This window comes from Primulina tabacum, chromosome 16, assembly GCF_025594145.1.
Source record: "Primulina tabacum isolate GXHZ01 chromosome 16, ASM2559414v2, whole genome shotgun sequence".
Classification (NCBI taxonomy): Eukaryota; Viridiplantae; Streptophyta; class Magnoliopsida; order Lamiales; family Gesneriaceae; genus Primulina; species Primulina tabacum.
This window is the reverse complement of record NC_134565.1, coordinates 2,994,613-3,017,657: the sequence shown is the minus strand read 5'-3', so window position 1 is coordinate 3,017,657 and position 23,045 is coordinate 2,994,613. Positions and strand designations below refer to the sequence as shown.

The 23,045-nt window shown below is 34.6% G+C and overlaps 1 protein-coding gene and 1 long non-coding RNA gene across 2 annotated transcripts; one reads left to right on the top strand and one right to left on the bottom strand.

Moving 5' to 3' along the window:
- Positions 1-1,565: 1,565 nt before the first annotated feature.
- On the bottom strand, positions 1,566-5,331 carry LOC142528199 (uncharacterized). The gene is made up of 2 exons (XR_012815661.1): positions 4,625-5,331; positions 1,566-1,865 (listed from the first exon to the last, which is right to left on the bottom strand). It is a non-coding gene; the product is annotated as an uncharacterized LOC142528199 (long non-coding RNA).
- A 1,418-nt stretch (positions 5,332-6,749) lies between these two features.
- On the top strand, positions 6,750-21,486 carry LOC142528661 (protein transport protein SEC24 C-like). The gene is given in 27 exon segments (XM_075633751.1): positions 6,750-6,909; positions 7,040-7,106; positions 7,219-8,139; positions 9,843-10,052; positions 10,252-10,326; positions 10,494-10,592; positions 11,184-11,295; positions 11,639-11,766; positions 12,376-12,495; positions 12,741-12,821; positions 13,065-13,142; positions 13,406-13,498; positions 13,904-13,958; positions 14,258-14,334; positions 15,671-15,742; positions 15,864-15,947; positions 16,140-16,211; positions 16,213-16,260; positions 16,375-16,443; positions 16,909-16,986; positions 17,139-17,277; positions 17,537-17,701; positions 19,597-19,742; positions 19,820-19,999; positions 20,395-20,483; positions 20,603-20,634; positions 21,099-21,486. Coding segments are annotated over 25 exon segments (3,237 nt in total). The 5' UTR covers positions 6,750-6,909; positions 7,040-7,106; positions 7,219-7,311; the 3' UTR covers positions 21,206-21,486.
- Positions 21,487-23,045: the final 1,559 nt, after the last annotated feature.

The window sequence follows — 23,045 nt, the reverse complement described above, 5'->3', positions numbered from 1 at the left end:
AATTTTTAAAATTTTTATAATATAAAAAAAATTTCATGGAAAAAATGTAACGGTGGAATTTTTTAAAAATTTAATAATTTGAACAGCTATTTAAGGTTATTTTAATAATAAAAATCAAATATCCATCACATTTAACAAATTATTTCAAACATCCGGATACAATATTATTTTATATCACAAATCACTCAAAAAATATTATCTATGATATTTTCATCATCTCAATTTTATTTTAATATTTGTTTCTAAAATCCTATTTTGTTTCGAAATGGATGAAAATAACCGAGTTTTTTTTAGAAATTTCGTGAATTATCCAAAAATGCCGGAAGAAAATGTTTCTTTTCAAAATTCACAAATTCCACAAATTATTCATATTTTGCTTACTCGCCAAATTATCCAATTTCGAAATACATGACAATCATGTGCATCACCAACTTCGTGCTGATTTAATTGAACCATTGTGGTAACAATGCAACGACAATCATTGAATTAGTATTTTACAGCTTCTCTTTACGTTTAATTTATATGTTGTTTTTTTTTTTAATTTGATGCAAGTGTGATTTATTTTTATATATTGTATTCCTTCATTCAAACTTATAATAAAATTTTACTGAGTATATTTTGGTTTTTCGAAAATTAGGTTACATCATAAACTGTTTTTTTGACGTTTTACAAAATCTTTTGCTAAATATGCTAACTAGCATTGGCCCAACTGGTAAAGACTATAAATGATTCAAAGATTTTTAGAAAAAGTCCTTGATTTTGACTCTCATTCAACGTGGATGTTAGTGTAGATTAGCTTGAAATGTAAGGCTACGATCACTTGCAGTGTTTGATTAAATCAAATTCATCAAAAAAGAAATCCTACCACATATTTGTTCGAACCTCACTGCTACAAATTCATCGAAGGCAGTAAATTGGTAAAAAAACAAAAAGTAGGCAACATAACATATATGTAAGGACCAGAAGAGGAGTTGATGAAATAATAGCTAGCTAGTTGACATTTTCTGTGTCAAATTCAAGTGAGAAAACAACATAATATAATCAATGTCTATAAATAAAATATTTCAGAACATGCCATGTTTATTAAAGGCAGAGGCTCTTTTTGACAGACTCTGAATTTTTGTGTTCCAGTCAAAATACTTCCACAATGATTTCTCTGTTGTTACATTTAAACTTTCTGTCTTCTTTGTGCAATTTGCACCACTTGTTTCCTTTACTCCATCCCATAACCTGTCTCTTGGAGTTTCAGGTAAACAGTCCCAAAAATTTGAGTCAAGATCAACTGAACAGAAGAATATAATAGCTAGATTTAGTTAGTGCATATATACGAGCTCGTATACGTAGGTATACATGTATATATATGTGTGTGTGTGTGTGTGTGTGTACTGAAGAGGGTGGGGAAAGTACCATTAAAAGTGAATGGTAACAAAGTGTGAATTCGAGGGCAAATATTATTCAAGAGAACGGATGGAAAGATAGGAAGCTTGGAAATTAGAACAAGTCAGACATGCTTCGGTATATCTACAAGTTATTGCAAATCATATATGCTAACACAAATGAGGATTGACAACAAGAATTTTCATATACGATTTTGGAGGATATCAGAAAATTTTGAAGGGAATGTCAATTTTACAGACAGAAATTGTTTTAGGTGAAGAATAATGAGACATTTACTCTAATGTACAAACTGCAGTTCATTTCATCTTGAATTCCATGAAAATGACACATGGGATCTGTAAATGCATAACAACATTCGCGATACCTTAGCTTGGATAAGATTAACTGTGAAGGAGACGCAAAGATGTGCATATGCTTCGCCTGCAAAACCCCCCATGCCTCCTTCGTCGTCGGTTTTCCAGTATGTACTGCAGTTACGAAACTAGAAAGAGACCAAGGGAACTAGAAAAGATACGGGGACCAAAATGACTTGCATCTGTTTCCATTCCTTGGGAGTTTTCTAGCAAATTAATGAGGTGATATGCAATTAATACATTTTTCGGTCTTAAATATAGGTAGTTATGATCATGTCTTTGTCACGCCCCGAGACCGGGTTATGACACCGGCGTTGTTTAACAACCACACGATCGAAAAACAACTAGCCTCGTAGTACATCATAAACCGAAACCAGTTTATTATCATAAATTTCCCAAAAGTTCACTGTCTTTACAACTCAAAAAAAATAGAAACATGCGGAAGCGTAAATACACGATACTGAAATCATAAGACAGAATAATCGACGGGTCCCGAATTAGACTGCTTCATCACCATCCCCAAAAGTAGTCTTGCTCCTCATCCTCAATTTGATTCTCATTCTTATCTGGGTGGGAAAGTAAGGGGTGAGTATTTTGGAGAAATACACAGTAAATGGGGGCCGATCGCGCATGACCATTATCGAGGATATACATATGAATAAATTATCAAAATTTCAATATTAAGCATGTTGAATCAAATACTAACACAAATACGAATATAACACTGAAAATCATCTCATTTTCTATGGTTTTTTTTTACTGATCAGTCCCCTATATGTTACTCCTCTAAGGGGCGAGGCCAAAGGAACGGTTATTATAACCCACCGCATCAGGGCCTAAACAAAGTATATCAAAGTTCGGAATTTCCTTTACCATTTCTAAATCGAGTCATTACAGTGCATTTCAAAAAAATTCAAACATGCTTTCACATATTTAACTGATATCGAACAAAGAACAATTCAAGGGATTTCAATACCAAATGGAAATGAATATATCACGCCGACCGAATTTTCAAAGTCATGTTTAATTTATTTTCGAAACATATTATGCCCACTTAAAAAGAAATAAGTGTGCCAAATAAAATAGTATCAAGAACCCACTAACAAAGAAAGATATATAGCAAAAGCCCACTTACCGTATTCTGACTGCTCAAGGAAACGTAAACGTGAACGGTGAGATTGCGGCAGAGCTTTGTTACTAGAGGGCAAAGGGCTTCGAGAATACGGTGCTGCTAGAGAGGATTTCGAGAATTTGGATGTGCAAGTTTCGAATGAGGAGCCTTCCTTTTTATAGGCACGAATAATCTGCTACAAGGTAAGCTCTGAAGTCGCTCCACGAATGACGCTGCGTTGATGGCTCCACGAATGACGCTGATGGCTTAATCAATGGGTGATTGCACTAACCTCTCCCGGATGAATGTGGCCACTTTTTGGTTCAAGGTGCTCACTCGAGATTTATGCTGAAATGGAGTGATTTTGGCTGTATGAGTTCCTCCACAATTGGTGCACTTCCATAGTGCATGGTCTTCACAGTCTTGGTCCCATAAGATTACAAGCTGGAAGAATTTTCTCGAAAAAAGGCTACAAAAATGAATGAAGATGAGATCACTAGTAACCAGAAGTCTACCTATTTGAAACAGACTTTCTTCTCACTATTCAAAGAAGGTGACAACAAACACAACAGACTGAAATAGAACATTGATTTGGTCTCTTGAAAAGCAAATTTTAAGTTGAAAAGGAAGAACTGATAGTATGAAGTTATCGGGATATGCAGTTCGATTACAAAAAAAGGACGGACGCTGACCATACCTCAGAATGCTTTCACTAAAGAGACAGAAGTCCATCCAAGAGCGAAAAACCTATGAGACAAATGAAGGCAAAACTAATTCTGAATAGAACCGAATATCTAAAGGTATTAAGGATCAGTGTCCATTGCCTTTTGCTAATCTACGACTCATCAAATTGTCTAGATAATAACATCAATTGGTCCTGCCCACAACTGAAAATGGCTGAGCACCTTATGAAATTTTTAGCAATACGACACTATTACAAGTATCATTCAATCTCTAGGTAGATTTTTCTAACGACGCGCGAGATGGACACTTTATTCTAACCTCACTTGATTACGCAGGTTCTTAAAATCAGTGAGTAGCAACTAAGATATTAGTTTGAAATTTCAGGACGTGGTTGTGCCTAGCTCCCTCAGATGTCCGGCAACATCATAAGGTAAGATTTTGTAAGATGGTACACGAATCAAGGAGTGCAAACTCATCTCAGCTTTTCATGCAAATTGTTCAACTTTAAGATAACATTTTGAATCATATAATTTATTCTGAAAACAGTTTGGTGGTGTAGAAGACTCAATAATTGTCGTAGATGTTCAAAAAGAAGAAGTATTAATGTGGATGAACTTCATACTGTTGGCAATAATATTACCATAGTGGTTTACTCCTTTGGACTAGAGTTCCAATGAAGGCTAAAGGAATGCATCCCTTGGAATTTACCAATAAAATGGCCACAATTACATGGAAGAGAAAAGAAGTAGACCAAAACCATAAAAGCATTTTAATCACAAGTGAAAACAAACAATCAAGTTACAACATCCAAACACAGTGGAATCTACTTTTCCAATTATGCATAATTTAGGAAAACATTTAGGCTCAAACCCATATTTAGGTCAGCATAAGCCAATCATGTCCACCTTGAGTAATATAATAAAACAGGAAGGTTTTGAAGACTTTAATGAAGTCGGCATTAGTGGAACCGTGGAAGACAATACAGGTTCCAATTTCTTCAGTTGAACTGTCAGCAAAATAACTAATCCCAAATAAGCCTAAGAGGATGGCATTACATGCTCGAAAGAATAAAAGGTACCAGGCATAACTGGTGCAACACCATTGCAACAGAGAGCTTCTTAATATTTCCCGTCTTGCATCAACTTTTCAAGCTCCTGCTTCCGACTCTTGTATCATCGAATCATATTCAGAATCACGAATCTATATCAAACCATAACAGAAAAAAATACCTTTCGTTTCTTATAAAAAAGAAAACGAAAAAAGTATCTAAAACATGCAGAAAGAAGAAGAGAATAAAATGAAACATGCTTAAATTTATAACTCAGAAATTCCTTTTGCACTCATTAGTTCTAAAATTCTCAACATCACAAGAAAATAGCGTCACAGTATGCAAAATGTACCCATTTTCCTTGTCTAACTTCGTCGAGGGTCTAGGAACCTAAAGAAATTCATGAAACAAAAGGTAGAATCAATCAGCTACAGCTTCACATTCAACTTAATGGAATACATAAGAAAATGAAACAAGTTCTATTAACTGTATATCAGATAATTAGTTGTCTTATTTACTTAGCCATATATTGACCAGATTATGTTATCTACAAGTGGTGTAGAGGTTGCACACAGCCTCATAAACCAAAATCACCACGCCTGACATGAGGGATCATTGCATCTCTTTCTATACTTCTCAAGGTTAATTGGCTAGAAAACAATCTGTGCTTTATAAATTTGGAAGACAAGCTTATTTTATGCAATCATCACAGAAAATGTACTCAGGTTTCCTATGAGAAATTTGTCCTATTTGTATCGGCTATCAATTTTAGTACTATAATGGGTATGCATCAATCGATTTCGATCATTCTTTGGCCAAATGCCATGATTTTCCTGCCAAAAAACTCTTATTTAAGACTTTCAAACAAAACGACTAGGTGATTGATTGTTTGCATTAGATCATGCTTTTAAAAAATTGATTAAATTTATAAGTTACGAAGAAATGTGAAAATATCCAAACTGAGCAGTGTTTGAAAACAAAAATAAAAAGTTGACAATCAGAAGTGAGTAGTATTTAATAGATAATTTATTCTAATACTAACTTGTTAGTAAAAGCACTTTTTATGGAAGAAGAATTAGCACTCAACCTATTTTTGTATTTTAATTAAATTAAGTATATGATAAAACAAAATCTGGTTTTGAGAAACATACAAATCTGATTTTTTTAAAATCAAAAGGTAGAATCACTTTTTATCAGTGATTGCCAACATTCCCTAAGATCAATTATTAAAACTAGTACAACGATGCACTAATATTTTATAATTCATTTTGTTTATATTTAAATGAAGATCAAAATATAATTATAAGAAATAGTGAGGGATCACACTGCAATTTTGATATATGAATTAAAAAAGAAATAGAAAAAAAAATTCAAGTAGAAATTGAACCCACAATTTGATGTTTAAGAAATAAAGACTTTATCCACTGAACTACATGTGATTTGCATTAAAATTTTAATACTTCATTAATATATATAATTATTAAAACTAGACTATGACACCAAAAAGTAGTTACTCTAAGTATCTCAAACTTAATAATATAACATAGAAGTATAGTTAATGACAAGGCTAATTGATATACATAAAAGGGAGGGAAAAGAAAAACGTAGCAGTCTACGGACGTAGGAATAAAATTATAAATAGCAAAAGTTTACATGGTTTACCATTATCATTTTCAATTTTAAATAATATCGTGTTCAGTTATGAAGAGAATGTCAAATTGTGAAAGAGTTGTGATTATAATAATCCATCCCATGTCAAATTGGGCCAAAAACTTGTGTGAGACCGTGTCGTAATTTGTGAGACAAATATCTGATTCGGGTCATCCATAAGAATATTATTTTTTATTGTGAATATCGGTAGAATTGACCAATCTCACAGACAAAGATCCGTAAGACCGTTTCACAAGAGACGTACTCTTAAATTGTGATATGTTTGAATGAGTTAATCACGTCAGTTTGTCTAAACTTTTTTTTTTTAAATTGTTTGTCTAACAACTTAAGATATTCATTTTTGTTAAACAAAGACCAATACTATATGGATTATGATATTATATAATTTCTATATATTAATTTTACATATTCTAATATTATAATAAAAATTATATTTAATTGGTTCTTGAGAATTTCAGAAAAAGAATTTTCAACGCAATTACGTGAATTTTGTTGGGAGATCATGCAGAATTCAACCAACGTCTTGCCCCTCTCTCTCCACACTTACCCTCTCTACTGCGATCCATAAATATTCATAATTGATGAATTCTAAAACCCTTCTCTCCAAACTGCAAAGGTCCGACGATTTTGCAGCACAAATTTAGGTATCACAATTATATTTTCCAGTTGTTAAGCTCGAAATCTTGGCGAATTTCTTGATGTCTTTGTTGTTTGGATCGTGGAGTCCAATCTGTTAATGCAACCATTTTCTTTTTCTTTTCATTTTTTTGTCAGATCGAAGTGTGGCTGGAGACTGATCTGTTCTTCTCACAACGGACCGGGATTTGGGTAACCGGAACAGGTTTTGTGTTTCGTTAATGATTCATTTTCTGATTTATGTGCAATTGTTAAATTTTTGCTTCTTGATTCTTTTATTGATTCATTTGTTTGTTTCTTTGTTTTGGTGTTTGTAGATTGGATTGGGTTGGGATTTACAAACGGTGGTTTTGTTAAAGATTCAGTTTTTTTTTCCTTAAAGATTGTTATAGATTCCTGATCAACTCTCAATGGCAACTCCAGGGGGGCCTAGGCAGGGGAATTTCCCCCCGAATTATAACTCTAATGCACTCGCTAATAACATGGAGAATTTACAAATAAATCAATCCAATCAACAGCAATCGGGTAATTTTGGTGGTAGTGCCTATAGACCTCCAAATGCTACACCATTTGGCCAACAACCCCCAAGATTTAGTGGAAGCAGGCCAGGCCCTCCCCCGCCTGGCGTGTTTTTAGTTGGCCAGTCTCCTCCCTCTGGTCCTGCTCAAACTACATTCTCTCCATCTTTGGTTTCTGCTAGATCTACTGGACCACCAGCTGTAACACAGCCTGCTTTCTTTGCATCAAGACCTCCCCCACCTGGGGCATCACCATCTTCTATAGGTGGACCCGCTACTTCTGCACCTTCTGGGTTTGGCCCTCGCCCAGGACCTTTCCCTTCTTCCCCCCTAACTTCACGCCCGGCCTTTCCACCCCACATGGTTACTTCTGGCCCAGCCAGTAATGGATCACCTTCATTTACACCAGTGCTGAGTCAAGATGGACCTCGGCTCCCTCCTGCCATCAGTAGTATGCCAAGGCCGTTAGTTGGACCTCCACAGCCACCGACAATGCTGTCATCTGGGCCATCTTCGCAGACTCTTCAAATGCATCCCAGCTTTGGTGCACGACCTTCTGGTGCATCATCTGCCATCGGGCAACCAGCACCACCATTTTCAGCTCCACCACAAAGCATGATTCCTCCTCCAGGTTCTTTGCCATTTTCAGCCCCTCAAGGAATGCTTCAATCTTCAGGTTCTCCTTATGGAATGCAGACATGGCCACCACAACCACAACAGGTCAGTTTTGATGCCATGGTTTCACTAGCTGTGCTGCTACTTGCAAACTTGTTTACTATACCTGCTTTAAGACTGTTAGAAGTTAATTAAAGAGAATTTCTATGGCTGATAAAATGTGTACAAGAAGAAACCTGAAGAACTCCAATGATAGAAAATATGGGGCTTTAGATGTTAACATATTTAATATCTTTTTTTTCTATTCTGTTTCCAGTATTAGTATGAGATGAAAAGCAAAGCGGTGACCAATTTGTGTTTTTTGTGGTCGCAACCTCCTTGCCTAATGTCATGCTTAGACATGTATGGGTTATATGGCCTAAACAGATGATTTGTTTGGCGGTATATCTGGTGTGGAATGGATGATGAATAAGAAACAGGGGACATAATCAAAATGAAAGAGAACCAAATAAATATTATTGAGACTGAAAGTAAAAGTCATCTGAAGTGACAGTAAACTTCTGCCACCTTAGGGAGAAAAAAAGGATTAAATAAAGAATAAGAAGAAAATATAAATTTGGGTGCAATTGCTCTGTATTAGAGAATATTTTGGGTAAATTTATATATCACGCCTTCAGAGTAGATGGAATAATAACAATAAAAAAACCTAGTTCAAGTAAATTTTCTTCCATCTCAGAGTAGCACATGTCAAAGATGGGGAGTTCCAATTTGAAATTCAATTAGCAAGCCTCTTAAAAGATTTCTCCTTCTTTATTCTTCCGTCACTCGACTAGTATGTGGATGACAAAGAAATGATATGTTTTAGGGTGTGTTGAAGCATTCAACTATTTGAGGTATCATGAAGAGTCCTGGTGATTTTTGTTCAACCTTGACACAGTTCTACGTGTAACTAGTTGGACCAGTATCTTTGTGTAATACTGTAGGGTACAACCCATCACTGTTGAACTAATAACCACCTGGATGATTTAGCAATTTCACTAGCTTTACTTTTATTTTTGTTATTGAATGGGAAATTAAATGAAGGCTTCAGAAGTTATACAATGGTCAAATCATGTACTGGTACGAATTCTGAAAGTAACACACGGTAGGTAGCTTGAAACTTCTTTTGTTATTTTTCACTCTAGCTTGGGAACTGAATGAACTATTGACTGCACTAGAATCCCTTACCCTTTTTAAAGATGAGAGTGATTGAAGGTAGTTGATTAATCTTTTTCTAGGTGATTTCCTTTCAGGAAAAACCAGTGCTTAATAGCTTTTGGCTTATAGAGTTTAATTAGTACCTTTCATAGTTTTTTTTCCATATATTCTTCTTTTTTTAATTGGGCTTATTAGTTATTATATGATTTTTTCTTGTCAGATATCTTTCATAGGATATGGTCTATTAAAAGTATACTTGCATATGTGTTTACTTTCTATCTCATTTTTCCCTAACCAGCGATACCAATAATTTTATATTGCTTGAAGTGACTGACACTGTCATACATGTCAGTATAGTTCTCAAGAGTAAAGTGTTGCTTGTCTCCTTTTCATGAAAAAATTATTCAAGGAATTATTTTTCTCGTCTTCGGTCCCTGATTACACTTACTCAAAGCATTATGCCTGATGGTGAAAATGAATACTAGTTCAACAAAGCATTTTTCCATATTGTATGGCTGTTTAGTGATGATGCATTATAGCTTAGTTTTGCAAAATTCTATACATGAACAGATTATTTTCGGTTACGCGTTGAATTTTCTGTTGATATATAGGTGTCTCCACCTCCCCTAGTTTCTGGACATATGCAACAACCGCAGATGTTTGGAATGCCACCAGGCCCACCACCACTCCCAAATCAATCTATGGCCCTGAATCAAACAGCGCAATCAAAAATTAATCCCAATCAAATTCCCCGGCTAACCTCAAGTTCTGGTGTAATTCTGCATGAGACCCGTCAGGGTAATCAGGCAAACCCTCCTCCGGTAATAAGCCATGTTCCAGAAAATAGAACTAATTTATTTGTTCGGTTTTTGTTCATGGTTTTTTCTATCGAATATTTTAGGGTTTGCTATAACTTCTCTCTGGTACTATAGTGCAAGTTGATATGATCTGATCAACCTGTAAGATGAGGTTGCGAGTTTACTTTTTTCCGCTGATTCTTTGTTTTGTTTTTTTGTAAAGCCTGCAACAAGTGATTATATAGTCAAGGACACTGGGAACTGCAGTCCACGCTACATGAGGTGTACAATAAATCAGGTTAAAAACCTAGTTTTGTTTATTTAGAAAAATAAAGGCTTTAGCAACTAGTGCCTTCCTTATTATCATTTTCAGTTTTTATTGGTTTATTTTTGGGCATTTAGTTGTTATTTTGTCTGTAAGTATGCAATTGTCACTAACTGAAGGTACTCTGTTTTATTTATTAGATTCCATGCACTGTGGACCTTTTGTCAACTTCTGCGATGCAGTTGGCTTTATTGGTCCAGCCTTTAGCTCTTCCACATCCATCTGAGGAGGCCATCCAAGTAATGTGAAACATTATTGTTTTTTATGTTTTGTTTCGTTCTGTTCTGATGGCAAATTATGAAGATACCTTGCTTAAGTTCTCAAGTATTTCACCACAAAGAATAAATAATTTAGGGATTCTTGATAACTATGCTAATTTGGCATACAAATGAAATTATGAAGTTTCTAGACACTCTTCATAAGATAATTTTAAAAAATTTCTGTATCAACCAACTAATCTTGATGTCTGTTTTTTTTTAAAAAAGAAAGAAATGGCGGGCAAGAATCAGGATGCTTGCCTGTTTAGATGGCCCTATTTTATACTGGTGGCTTGTTTTTGCTTAGCTCTTCTGTTAACCTCACGTCAACCTGAAATTTGAGAAGCATAATAATCTTAGCTCTGATCTAGTATAATCTTAAGAATGAACTTTTTCAGCTGGGTGGGTTATATTGCCTACTTGAACCCAACGACTGTTAAACTTGGATCTATTACTGTTTCGAAGTTGGTTGCTTTAGTGTTAATTGATTGGTTTGACAAATTTGACATCTCTTTAAGATAACAGCGTAAACTTGTTAGTGTCTTTATATGTCTTATTTCACATGTTTTGCAGGTGGTTGATTTTGGGGAAAATGGTCCAGTTCGATGTTCTCGTTGCAAAGGATACATTAATCCTTTTATGAAGTTTATTGATCTAGGCAAACGTTTCATTTGTAACTTCTGTGGTAAGAAAATCTTTTTCTTGTAATTTACTTGTTGTCGTTGGTGGGTTCTTATTTTACTGGGTAGGTATATATATTACTTCATTGAATCGATGTCTGTGTGAAGCCTTTGTTAGTTTTGGGGGACACACGTGGGTCCAGCTTTGTAAAATCCAAATCCTCAGTTCCTTGAAAATATATTCTCGCTAATTACTTCTTCATATGGCATTGTGTGAAGTTTTTTTCCAGTTAATGTCATTTGAGTCCTATGTTTATGCCGTCATTGCTACATTTTCAGCTGTTGGCTCTCAAAAACATATGATGTTATGTTACTTTTGGTTTCACATTTTAATCTTTACTATTGCAGGTTTTAGGGATGAAACTCCGCGTGACTATCACTGCAACTTAGGTCCTGATGGGCGGCGCAGAGATGCAGATGAAAGGCCTGAGCTATGCAGAGGAACTGTTGATTTTGTTGCTTCTAAAGAATACATGGTTAGTAAAGCATCGGAACTAGATTTGGATCTGAATGGGGATTTGATTGGGGATGAAAGTTAATGATGCTAGAATATTGAGGGTAGAACTTTTAATCAAGTTGAGATACTTAGGTGAAAGAAAGAACTCTGATAATACCCTTTAGGACTTGACATTGAGGAAAATGAGGATCTGTCTGTGTAGCTGATATGGATTGGATCAGACAGTTGAGCTGCTATGAGGTATGTATTAGGTTCAAGAAACAACTCCTGACAAAGAGAACCAACCTTTCTGGTGGCTTCTTGTGATTGATTAGCTGTTATCAGTAGTTCAGATAGAAAGCCATTTTGAGTAAAATTTCAGCAAGGTCGCAAAAAAATATGTCGTCTCTAAATATCTTTTATATCTCAAAAACGTTGTAAATAATGTTTGTTCTCAAGAAATAATCTGACAGAAGTGTTCATAAAAGTCCTTTATCCTTCAGAAGGACTTGATATTTTTATCAACTGTCATTCCAATAATTGCCTAACCTCGATAGACTTTCTGAGTTTGACTTCTTGGTTCATGGTCTAGATGTTAAGCAAGCTGCATGTTCCTGTGATCCTCATGTTTGTGTACTTAAAATTTCAGGTCCGAGATCCTATGCCTGCAGTATTTTTCTTCCTTATTGATGTTTCCATGAATGCCATACAAACTGGTGCCACTGCGGCAGCGTGCAGTGCTATCAACCAAGTTATAGCTGATCTTCCAGTGAGTCCATGCTCGGTTGATTTATGCATTAAAACTTTATTTGAGAACTGTACATCAAGATACAGACTAATTGTCCCATTATTTTCCCCATTAAAGCTGTTTTGGTATATCGAATATTTTCTTGAAACTGACCTTTTGAAAACAGTGCACGCTGAACACAAATGGAATGGGGTTTGTTGTTTTTTGACATGGCTGAGTGAGAGTGAAGCGCTGCTAGTTTGATGATGATAGTCTTGCCTTTTCAGGAGGGTCCACGAACAATGGTGGGCATTGCTACGTTTGACTCCACCATCCACTTTTACAACCTGAAACGTGCTTTGCAGCAGGTTGGCCGTAGAGTTATCGGCATTTTTTTTTAGATTGAGCATATGTCTAGTCAGTGATACAATGTCTGCACTTCTGCCTTGTTAATAGAATGTGTACATATCAAATATTTTACATTGTCTTTAATTGCTTATGATACCCAGGACCCCAGGCTTATTGTGTTACTCACCTTACGACTTATCCCTTGGGCAGGATAATTGCTGCAATAAGTGCTTCACTGATATTTTTCTTGTGTTTTATTGCAGCCATTAATGCTTATAGTTCCTGATGTGCAAGATGTCTATACTCCTCTCCACAGCGATGTTGTTGTTCCACTTTCCGAGGTTCGATATTGTTTTTATTCAACTGTATGTTTCATACTGTGGAAAAATTTGAACCGGTTATGTCATTTATCATTATTTTGCATTCCATTTATTGTGCCGTCTTTGTGATTTACGCATCTTAGCTTGCTTTGTATTGCGCTTGGGAAATTTAATGGATATGGGAGAGTCAATTTTGCAGATATGGGAGAGTCATGACAAGGGTACTTATGCTTTTGCTACTGTTAAAAAGATACAAATGATTTAATATATATTGGTGAATGCAGTGCCGTCAACATTTAGAGATATTGCTGGAGAGCCTTCCTACTATGTTTCAGAACAATAGAACTGCAGATTCAGCTTTTGGTGCTGCAATAAAGGCAAGGACCCTTGCATCTTTAAATATATTAGATATATTGTTGACAGTTCCTTGCTGAATCATTCATGTCACTGGATTGAATTTTATTGGGGACATATTAAAGTGCATCATATTCGCAAACTTAGGGTAATTGAGAGCAAATTCATCCCATTTTTATTTTGTTAGCCAATATAATTGTTGGGATGGGTTATAAAATAGGCAGGTTATGAATATGAGGGACTAACTTCTGGAAAAGCATCTCTCTCATGGGAAATCCATTAGAAGCTAATTGAAACACGGTTTCATTACTTTTTAAAAAAATATGGTTTCATTAAATTTACTTATGGCCTCGTGCTTGGCTTTCAGCAATTGATAAATGACCTGAGCATGTAAAATTTATATGTTTTATTCCATTTTTTTCCTTTAGGCTGCCTTCCTGGCGATGAAGAGCACTGGTGGCAGACTTCTTGTTTTCCAATCAGGCAAGCTACAAATATGCCGTAACAAATTATATGCATTCATGCATCTCCTTTAAGCCGAATACCATATGATGCCAAACTATCGTGTCTTCCACAAAATGTTCTGATTTTCATGTATTAGTCATAGTCTAGTAACGAAAACAATGTATTCTCTTTGTACTTGGTAACCTTCTATCTTCGAACATAGTCCTTGTGTTGATTTAGGCTGTTCTTGTGTGCAATCAGCTGTGTGTTTGTTACTTGTGACTCTTATTTTGATGGAATAATTCACTCTCTGACGTATTTAATAATTTGATTCTCAGTCTTGCCGTCAATTGGCATTGGATCTCTTTCAACTAGAGAAGCTGAGGGCAGAACTAATGTATCAACAGGAGAAAAGGTAATGATTATGTGTAAATATTTTTCTCTCTCCCCATGTTTGTATCATGTGAATGTTGTATTTGTTCAGTGGTAAATACTTGCTGGTGTTTGTTTTACAGCCCGCCTTTTCTTTCTAGGGATGAAATAATTTATAATTTTTAGGATGATACCGTGGTTTTGAATTTTGACAATCTCTATTTTTAGGGATTTTGTTCCCCTACCATCATTTGATCCTAGCCTCCTAACATGGTAGCTGATATTGTAGTTATGCCATTGAGTCTGAATGTAACGATATTGTGCTAGTTTTCAGTCACTTTCACTTACATGACTAGCAAACTTGAGCACATCCACTCAGTATGCCATATAATTAGTCTTTACAAACAAGTTCAGATACAAAGATGTTAGCTATAAGAAAGTGCTTTGTTAGATGCTATCATGGGGCTTTCTGACATTCTATTTTAAATGGACGCCATGGTTAAAATTTACTGTCTAAGAATGATGTTATATGCTGATGATTTTTATTTCTTTTAATCTTTGACTTTTAAATGGTAATCATATAAACCTCGTTTTGTCCTCCCACTTTTCTGAATCGTTCATCTGGTTTCAGAAAAACTAAATAGTTTTATTTACATAGTTTATTAGGATACTTCAGATAACAAGTATTGCCATTTGGCTTCGGGGCTCTTTTGTATTATGAGACTTGATATTTGCCATTATTTGACTGATAATGAATATAGTTATTAGAACTAGAGTAGATGATGTCCATTCATTGAATAGCGATAGATAAAATGTTCCTTGTAGTTAGATGTGCTTGACTTCAGTTTCATTGTCAATGTATCTTTTGAATGGCTATTTGTGCTCTAGTTTGGAGGTCTCTGGTGTATAAACTATGTAACGACTTGATTCTTCGAGCTTGTATTTGGTCTGTACAGTTTTCTAAAATTTGGATTAAGCCGGTGATAGGCGTCGGCCGACTGCACCGAAAAAGTGCTAGTCGACCTTGACGCCCGAAAAAATTGCCCAATTTTTTTTTAAAAAAAGTTTTTTGGGTTTTAATTTAAATTAAAAGTCCAATTAAAAAAATGAAAAATAATTTTTTTATAGGCCCCTAAACCAAAGTGCATTAAGAAATGTGATTTGTTGGCTTGCCTTGACACACCAAATTTCATCTTATTATGTTGATACTGTGGAAGCTGCCTAGCGGCTTCTAGGATCAGCCTAGGAGCTAGGCGTTGGTCTGGTGCACGCAGCACGACTATCGTCTAGCGAATTTTAGTACCTTGGGTCTGTTGTCTCATAGTTTGTTACTTCTAGATATCAATTGTTCTAGTAATTTAAATGGTGATTGGATTCAGGAGGCTCACAAATTACTCCAACCAGCAGACAAAAGTTTGAAAACCATGGCCATTGAATTTGCAGAGTACCAGGTGACATTTGAATGTTTTTATCCCAGCAATCCATGATTTTTGCTAAATCTAATATCTGCCATGATTTGGTTTCGGTTCAATTTAATATCTGTTATTATTTATAGTTTCTGAACACTTTCAGGTCTCTGTTGACTTGTTCATTACTACACAAACATATGTCGATATCACTTCTCTTTCAGTTGTTCCAAGAACTACGGGAGGACAGGTAATTTAATGAATATATAGTTTCTTAATCATATGATAACATGAGCTACCGATCCTGTATCTGTGCCGTTAATGCTAGACATGTCCATGAATTTTTTAATACTTTAATAAAAATATTATGTATCTGAGTTGAATAAAATAGGATTATCCCTTTAAATTTCAGATTTATTTTAAACTGTAAATTTGTCCCCAGGTGTACTATTATTATCCTTTCTCAGCTCTTTCTGATCCGGCTAAGCTTTACAATGATCTTCGATGGAATGTTCACAAGGCCACAAGGCTTTGAGGCTGTGATGCGTGTTAGATGCAGCCAGGTGAGTATCTATTAGTTTGGGGTTTCTAAGCTTGTTATTTATGGAAGTATCACAAATAATGTTGAGTAGCTAAATGATGGATGGCTGACAAGGGAAAAAATATTTTATGTCTAGGGTATTCAAGTTCAAGAATATTCGGGTAATTTCTGTAAGCGCATACCAACAGATGTTGATCTACCTGCTGTATGTCTCTCTTTTCCCATCTCGAAATATATTTGAAGTAATGATCCTGGTGTTGATTAACGTGTCTCAAGATGTTACGAACAAAGTTATTGTGGGCAGTGTTTGATGTATTCATTGTCTATCGAACTGGTCACTGAACATTTTATGTTAAAATGGCATGATCCCTTGTTTAACATCTGTGACAGCATGCCCAGCATAATAAGATTTGTTTACTAATTCAAAATGTGGAACGTAATAATGCAACATGTAAGGCTCATTGTTCTCATATTAAACAAACATAGAAATAAATAAGTAAAATGCGACAAGTAGGCTTGTCTGTCCTTTTTAGCTTGGAAACTAGAATTCTTTTGCTGTTTGATCACTGGTTTGGCAACCTTTTTGTTCCAACCTTTCATCCTTTGGTTTCAACTTTGGAATAGCCTATGTTGATGCAGGACAAGTTCTTTTTCTTTGAATTTTTTGCAGATCGACTGTGACAAAGCAATAATGGTGACACTAAAACATGACGACAAATTGCAGGAAGGCTCAGAGTGTGCATTTCAGGTATAACTTCTCTTCTGTAATAATTCCATGTACCTGGAGAATCAGGTTTTACTGATTTTTTTTTATTTTATAGAAAAAAAAGATTTCTTATATTGAGTTTTATTCTCCTTTCTTGGAATGGTAAATGATCGTTAACATGTTGTGATGGCTAGTGTGCTCTTCTTTACACATCGATATATGGCCAAAGAAGGATCCGAGTTTCAACCTTGTCTTTGCCTTGCACCAGTATCCTGAGTAATCTGTTCCGTTCTGCTGACATGGATGCTCAATTTTCTTGTATATTGAAGCAAGGTGATGTGTCAGGATGAATCTTTTGTGCTTGATTCAGTTAATCTGTCTTTGTTTTCTCGAGAATAATGAACGTTATTGTTCTCTATTACATGTTTGAATCTGGAATATAATAATGATGATAGGCCTGCTAGTTCCTTTATTACTCCTGGTCCTTCTCAACTGTGTTGATGCATTTCATTCAATCACTTCAATTTGACGTTCTGTGTATTGAAGGTTTACGGAATTCTGACTCTCCTGCTCTGATTTTCTCATCTGGCAGCGGCTAATGAAATTCCTTCAGCTCCTTTAACACAAGTCAGAGATCAAGCAACAAATGTTTGTGTCAACATTTTATACTCATATCGAAAGTTCTGCTCTACAGTATCTTCTGCTGGACAGCTTATCTTACCTGAAGCACTTAAACTGTTGCCTCTCTATATTCTTGGTATGTTTCATGTTACCAGCACATATAAAAACGCAAAGCTTCCGAATTTTCTTATTGGGTTACAAATGTTTCATATCCTGAAGCTGTTTGCTGAATGTTTTTCAATTATGCTTCAATGTTACTACTTTTGTCAAAGAATGGAATTATTAACGTCACATCTATCATTAGCTCGAGCTTGTGGCGCAAATGGTTTTTAACATGTGTTGCTATTTTGGAACCTGGGGCACGTGTAATGTTATATCAGAACCAAAGTAGTACAATAGACTTTGGTTGATAAACAGTTGGAGGGGAAACCATTCAAGTGGAAGGATTAAAACATATTTGATATTCTTCACCGAATGAGTAAATAGTTGTATTCGGGAGAGGAGAAAATGTGCGAAATGTAATACAATGTAGAAGATTAAATACTTCTGCATCTCTTTTACTCTCCTTATTGATGGAATCTATTTGAAAATTCTACCCAACGTCAAATAAGTACTGAATAGCTTTACAATGTCAACCAAGCGCAGAATAGTTTTTCTGTTAGTCACTCACTTAACAGCTTTAAATGTTGTTTAGAGTCTACATGCTAAGACCTCACTCAATATTTTAGAAAGCTCATTGCTCTAATGTGCATTGTTGTCTCTTCAAAGCGAATCATGACTAAGGCCTGAAGAGGTTTTGTAAACTTATTTTGAAGTGGAGGGATTTTTTTTGAAGTTGTGGCAGAGGTTTACTACAATTGAATCTCGAACTCTAGGTCTCGTCCCAAATTTAAGACCTAGGGTACCTTATGAGATATAAGACATCGTCAAAGTGGAGGGATATTGACTTCGTGAGCTTATCTCAATCCTGTTGCCATTCTCATTCTGGTTGTATTGATCTTCTGATAAATAAATCCTTTCAACCTATCTGATATGCTCTTAGTGCTCTTGGCTTGGTCTCTCTGTTCTGTCTTCTTCTAAAATAATGTGTGTATATAGCTGTTCCGAGAAGTATTCAGAAATAAGATGAAGAAAACTGGTCGTTAAAAACACTTCCAGATATTCTTTTGTGCCATATTGTTTGTGATGGATTTGTCTCGACTGGTTGATTGTTCTGCTAGTCAACACTTCTCTTCTGTTCCAGCTGAAAGAGTTTTGATCTGCTTCCATCCGAGAATCTCTGTCCTGCTTCTGGTTAAGTCTAAGCCGACTTCTATAAGCTGAAAGAATTTATGTTCTGCTTCTGGTAGAAACAACTCTTTTATGCTTCTTAATGTGGGTATAATAAACTACATGTTCAATTAAACATATTAACAACAAACAAATTAGTTTTGCAATAATCAAAACAATTATCTTATTGTTCCGGTAAAATATTTTTTAAAACCATGGTACGCAAAAACCCTATATATTTTTTCAAATGGCCTTGGATGGTCTTTGTTTCTCAAATGCTCGGCTAACTTGCATTTGTATGCCTTGGATATTAATTCTAAGCATATAGTCCTCGGTCTTCGGTTTACATAATGCAGTGGTGTGTTAAAAAATAGAACTTTTGTTGTGCCACTTTTCATGAGCTCAAACTTTTAGGGACAAACAGTTTAAATGCTTCTTAAATGTATCCCGCACCACATAACACAGGTCGATTAATTTTTCTGGTTGAGAGCAAGAGAAATTAATTTATTTTATTTTTTTTTCAAATGACACCACTAATAGTGATATTTGACCTCTATGCATATTGACATATACTACTGTGATTTCAGAAAATAGAATATGAACGAAAATTTATTGATTAGTTTTAGATTTCATACAGTGGGTAAAAGAGAACGTACCTTATAGTGCATTTGATTTATATTTTGTTGTTCGATTTCCTTTATTTGATTCCTTGATCTTTCAATATTGCTTTAATTTTATGTGTTTGCTTTCTGTCTTTTTCAGCTTTGCTTAAAAGCCGTGGATTACGCTCTGATGGAAGAATTGATGATAAATCATTTTGGATTAATTACGTTTCCCCTTTACCTACTCCTTTGGTGATCCCGTTGGTGTACCCTAGAATGATAGCCATTCATGACCTTGATGAGAAGGTAAGAAGTTCAACTTACGAGTCATTATTGGTTATGCCATGTCCCCTTGGTTTCATTTCTTGATGCCAAATTGTCAGGAGTCAGATGATTCCATTATTCCTACTCCTATTCCACTTTCTAGTGAAAATATTACTGACGAGGGAGTGTATCTTATTGAGAATGGCGAAGAGTGTTTAATTTATGCCGGTGACTCAGTTCAGCCAAATGTTTTACAAAAATTGTTCGGCATTTCAGCAGTCACAGAAATTTCCAATCAGGTATTTTTTCACTTGTGATTCCTAGAAACACTCTCATGTTACCGTGCATGACATTGCTAAGACTCTTAGGATTTTGTCATTGCAATTTGGAAACATGCATTTTGGTCACTTGGGATTCCAAAATTTCTAGGATCGAGATTTCCGCATTTCAAAGATAAGGTCGCGGCAATGTCCCAAAGCACACATATTTGATCTTTGATCCTTCAACACGTGTGGAATTATTTGCTGATGGTTACTATTACACCCACATTTTCTACTACCCATCATGTTTCCGACCTATTTCTTATGTTAAACATTTACCGAAAGTGAAGTATACATCAATAACATTATATGTATTAGTTCACTGTTTTCCCATACAAATTAGCAAAGTCAAGTCCTTGCGCTTTCCCTTCCAGTTTGTAATGCAGCAGCAAGACAATCCATATTCAAAGAAGGTGAATGCCATAATAAATGAAATAAGGGGTCAGCGATGCTCGTATCTGCGGTAAGATTATTTCTTAAGCTATAGTTTGTCCCAATGCAGTGCGTAATTTGGTTTCTGTGACACGGCAGAGTATTATCTTGCACCTTTTTACCTTATTTTTCTTTTTTCTATCCCCGCAGCTTGAGATTGTGCAGAAAAGGTGATCCATCAGGTTAGTGACAGTTCAAGTTTTATACTTGCACAACACCCCTAAGTAAAACTTTACAAAATAAAGGGAGGAGACATGATGTAAAATGAAGTTTACATGATGAAAGTACAAACATGTGATACTTGTTTACTGTGGGTGAAATATATGGTGGGACGTCAGAAAAATATGGACCTTTCATGTAGAATGCTTCTTTGCTGAGTTTTTTCCTATCGATTATTCAACATTCAAAATGGCAATCTAATAACAATATGCATTTTAATCTATTGAATTGCACTTCACAACACGTTTGAAGAACTGGAGTAAAATGGGATATTGGATAAGGATTTTGATCCAGCAGGACTAAGCCATTTTGCCAGTTATCTGAGTTCAGAATTCTTTTCAACACAAACTTATTTCAGTTTGAGATAATTATATCAATTTCTCTGTCCATAAAATTCTTTATATACTCAGATTCACTCTCTTTACAGGAGTGGCGTTCTTCTCTTACATGGTAGAAGACAAGATGGGCAGCATGCCGTCGTACGTTGAGTACCTAATACACATCCATCGACAGATTCAAAATAAAATGCCTTGAAAACTGGCATACACAAAAGTTTTGAGAATTAGAGGAAGAAACACATGAGCTGTAGTTGGCAGATTGTGCATTTGTGGTTTAAGAATTTTTATAAATATTTTGGCATTAACATACAATAGGTTCATAATTTTGTTCTCATGTAGAGGTGAATGAGTGGATATTAAAGATATAATCAATGGATCATGTATTGTATTATTTTGATTTTGAGTTTTTTCATGCTTGCTTGTTTTGGTTTTATGATTATGATGATTTACAATCAAAGTCGAATTCTTAAATTTTTATTTCCTAAATATTTTTTTTTCTAGCATAGATCTCCATACAAGCCCTAAGCCTAATTTAATAATTCAATTGAAATTCTAATATTAAATTTCGAACATTATTATTTATTCTCAAAGTTATAATCTCCTACCATCTAATATAGCAAGAGGACCTTATGAAAAACCATATTTGGTATTTTTAATTGAAAATCTTAAATATGAGAAAGATGAAAAAGTTTATAATACTGTATTTGTAAGTTTGCTCCTTTTTAAAACTTTCATAACTTCCCATTTTTCCTTTATTTAATTAATTTAATTGCCATAACTTTTTATTATTATTATGCCATCGTGGTTTACAGCTTATTAAAATGTTTGTAATTAATTAATTATATTACGTAGACACGTGCTTTGAATTTATTTCATTTAACAGCGGCTTTCTATTTTTGTCTCTCCCTCGGTTGTTTTTGTTTAAACAAAAGTTTCACAATTTCTTGCAAATTGGAAATAAGAGATAAAAATTTGAGTGAGACAGTCTCACAAGTCGTATTTTGTGAGACATATCTCTTATTTTGGTCATCCATGAAAAAATATTACTTTTTATGATATGAGTATTACTTTTTATTGTGAATATCGATAGAGTTGACCCGTCTCACAGATGAAATTTCGTGAGATCGTCTCACAAGAAGATTTTATCGAAACAAAATATTTAATACATTAGTTGGACAAGTACCTTTTTCCAAAACAAAGCTGCTACATTCTTAATGGTCCTCGGTGTTTTTATCTAAACTTTGAATTTTTTTTTTCTCATATTAATTTTTTTTAAATTCTATATATCTAACAAACTGTTATTTGGTTAATATGAATCCAAGGAACGGATCCCAGCGTAATTTTTTCTTCATACTTAAGTTTGAAAAATAATTGAATATAGTCAATTGAAAAATATAGTTAATCACTACAATTATCACGTATAATCTTGAATTCTCACGTTGTTGGTTGGTACCTAGTTTTTAGCTCAATCTATACTATATTTGAAATAATATTTCTGTATATCAGTAACATTTAATTATATCAACCCCTCGTATTTTAACAGAAAATGACATCTTAATTTGATAGTCCAAAATTGACTAAAAATTTAAATGTAGCTTAAAAAAATCCTTAATTTTTTTTATACATTGTCCATTTGAAACGGAAATCCAAGTGTCGCATCCCTTGTCGCGACCACATGCTCTGAATCTCACCATAAATCTTGGATAGTGACAATCTCATATTTATAATACCATTTCAATTATGTTTCTCAAGATAAATAAGGTCTTCATGCCACTATATAATAGTTTGAATCAATGCATAAATTAATATTAATTTATACTATTGGTGATATTTTAATTTTATATCTTATTTTATTTTACGAAAACAACAATATTTAATTTAAATATTTAATTTATGTGACGAAATAATAAAATATGTATATAATATCGAGATTATGAATCGATATACATCTATATCTAATATATATAAAAGCAGAGTTTTGCTTAAAATAGCAAGTTCTCGCCAAAATGACAATGCTAAAAAAAGAAAGATATAGA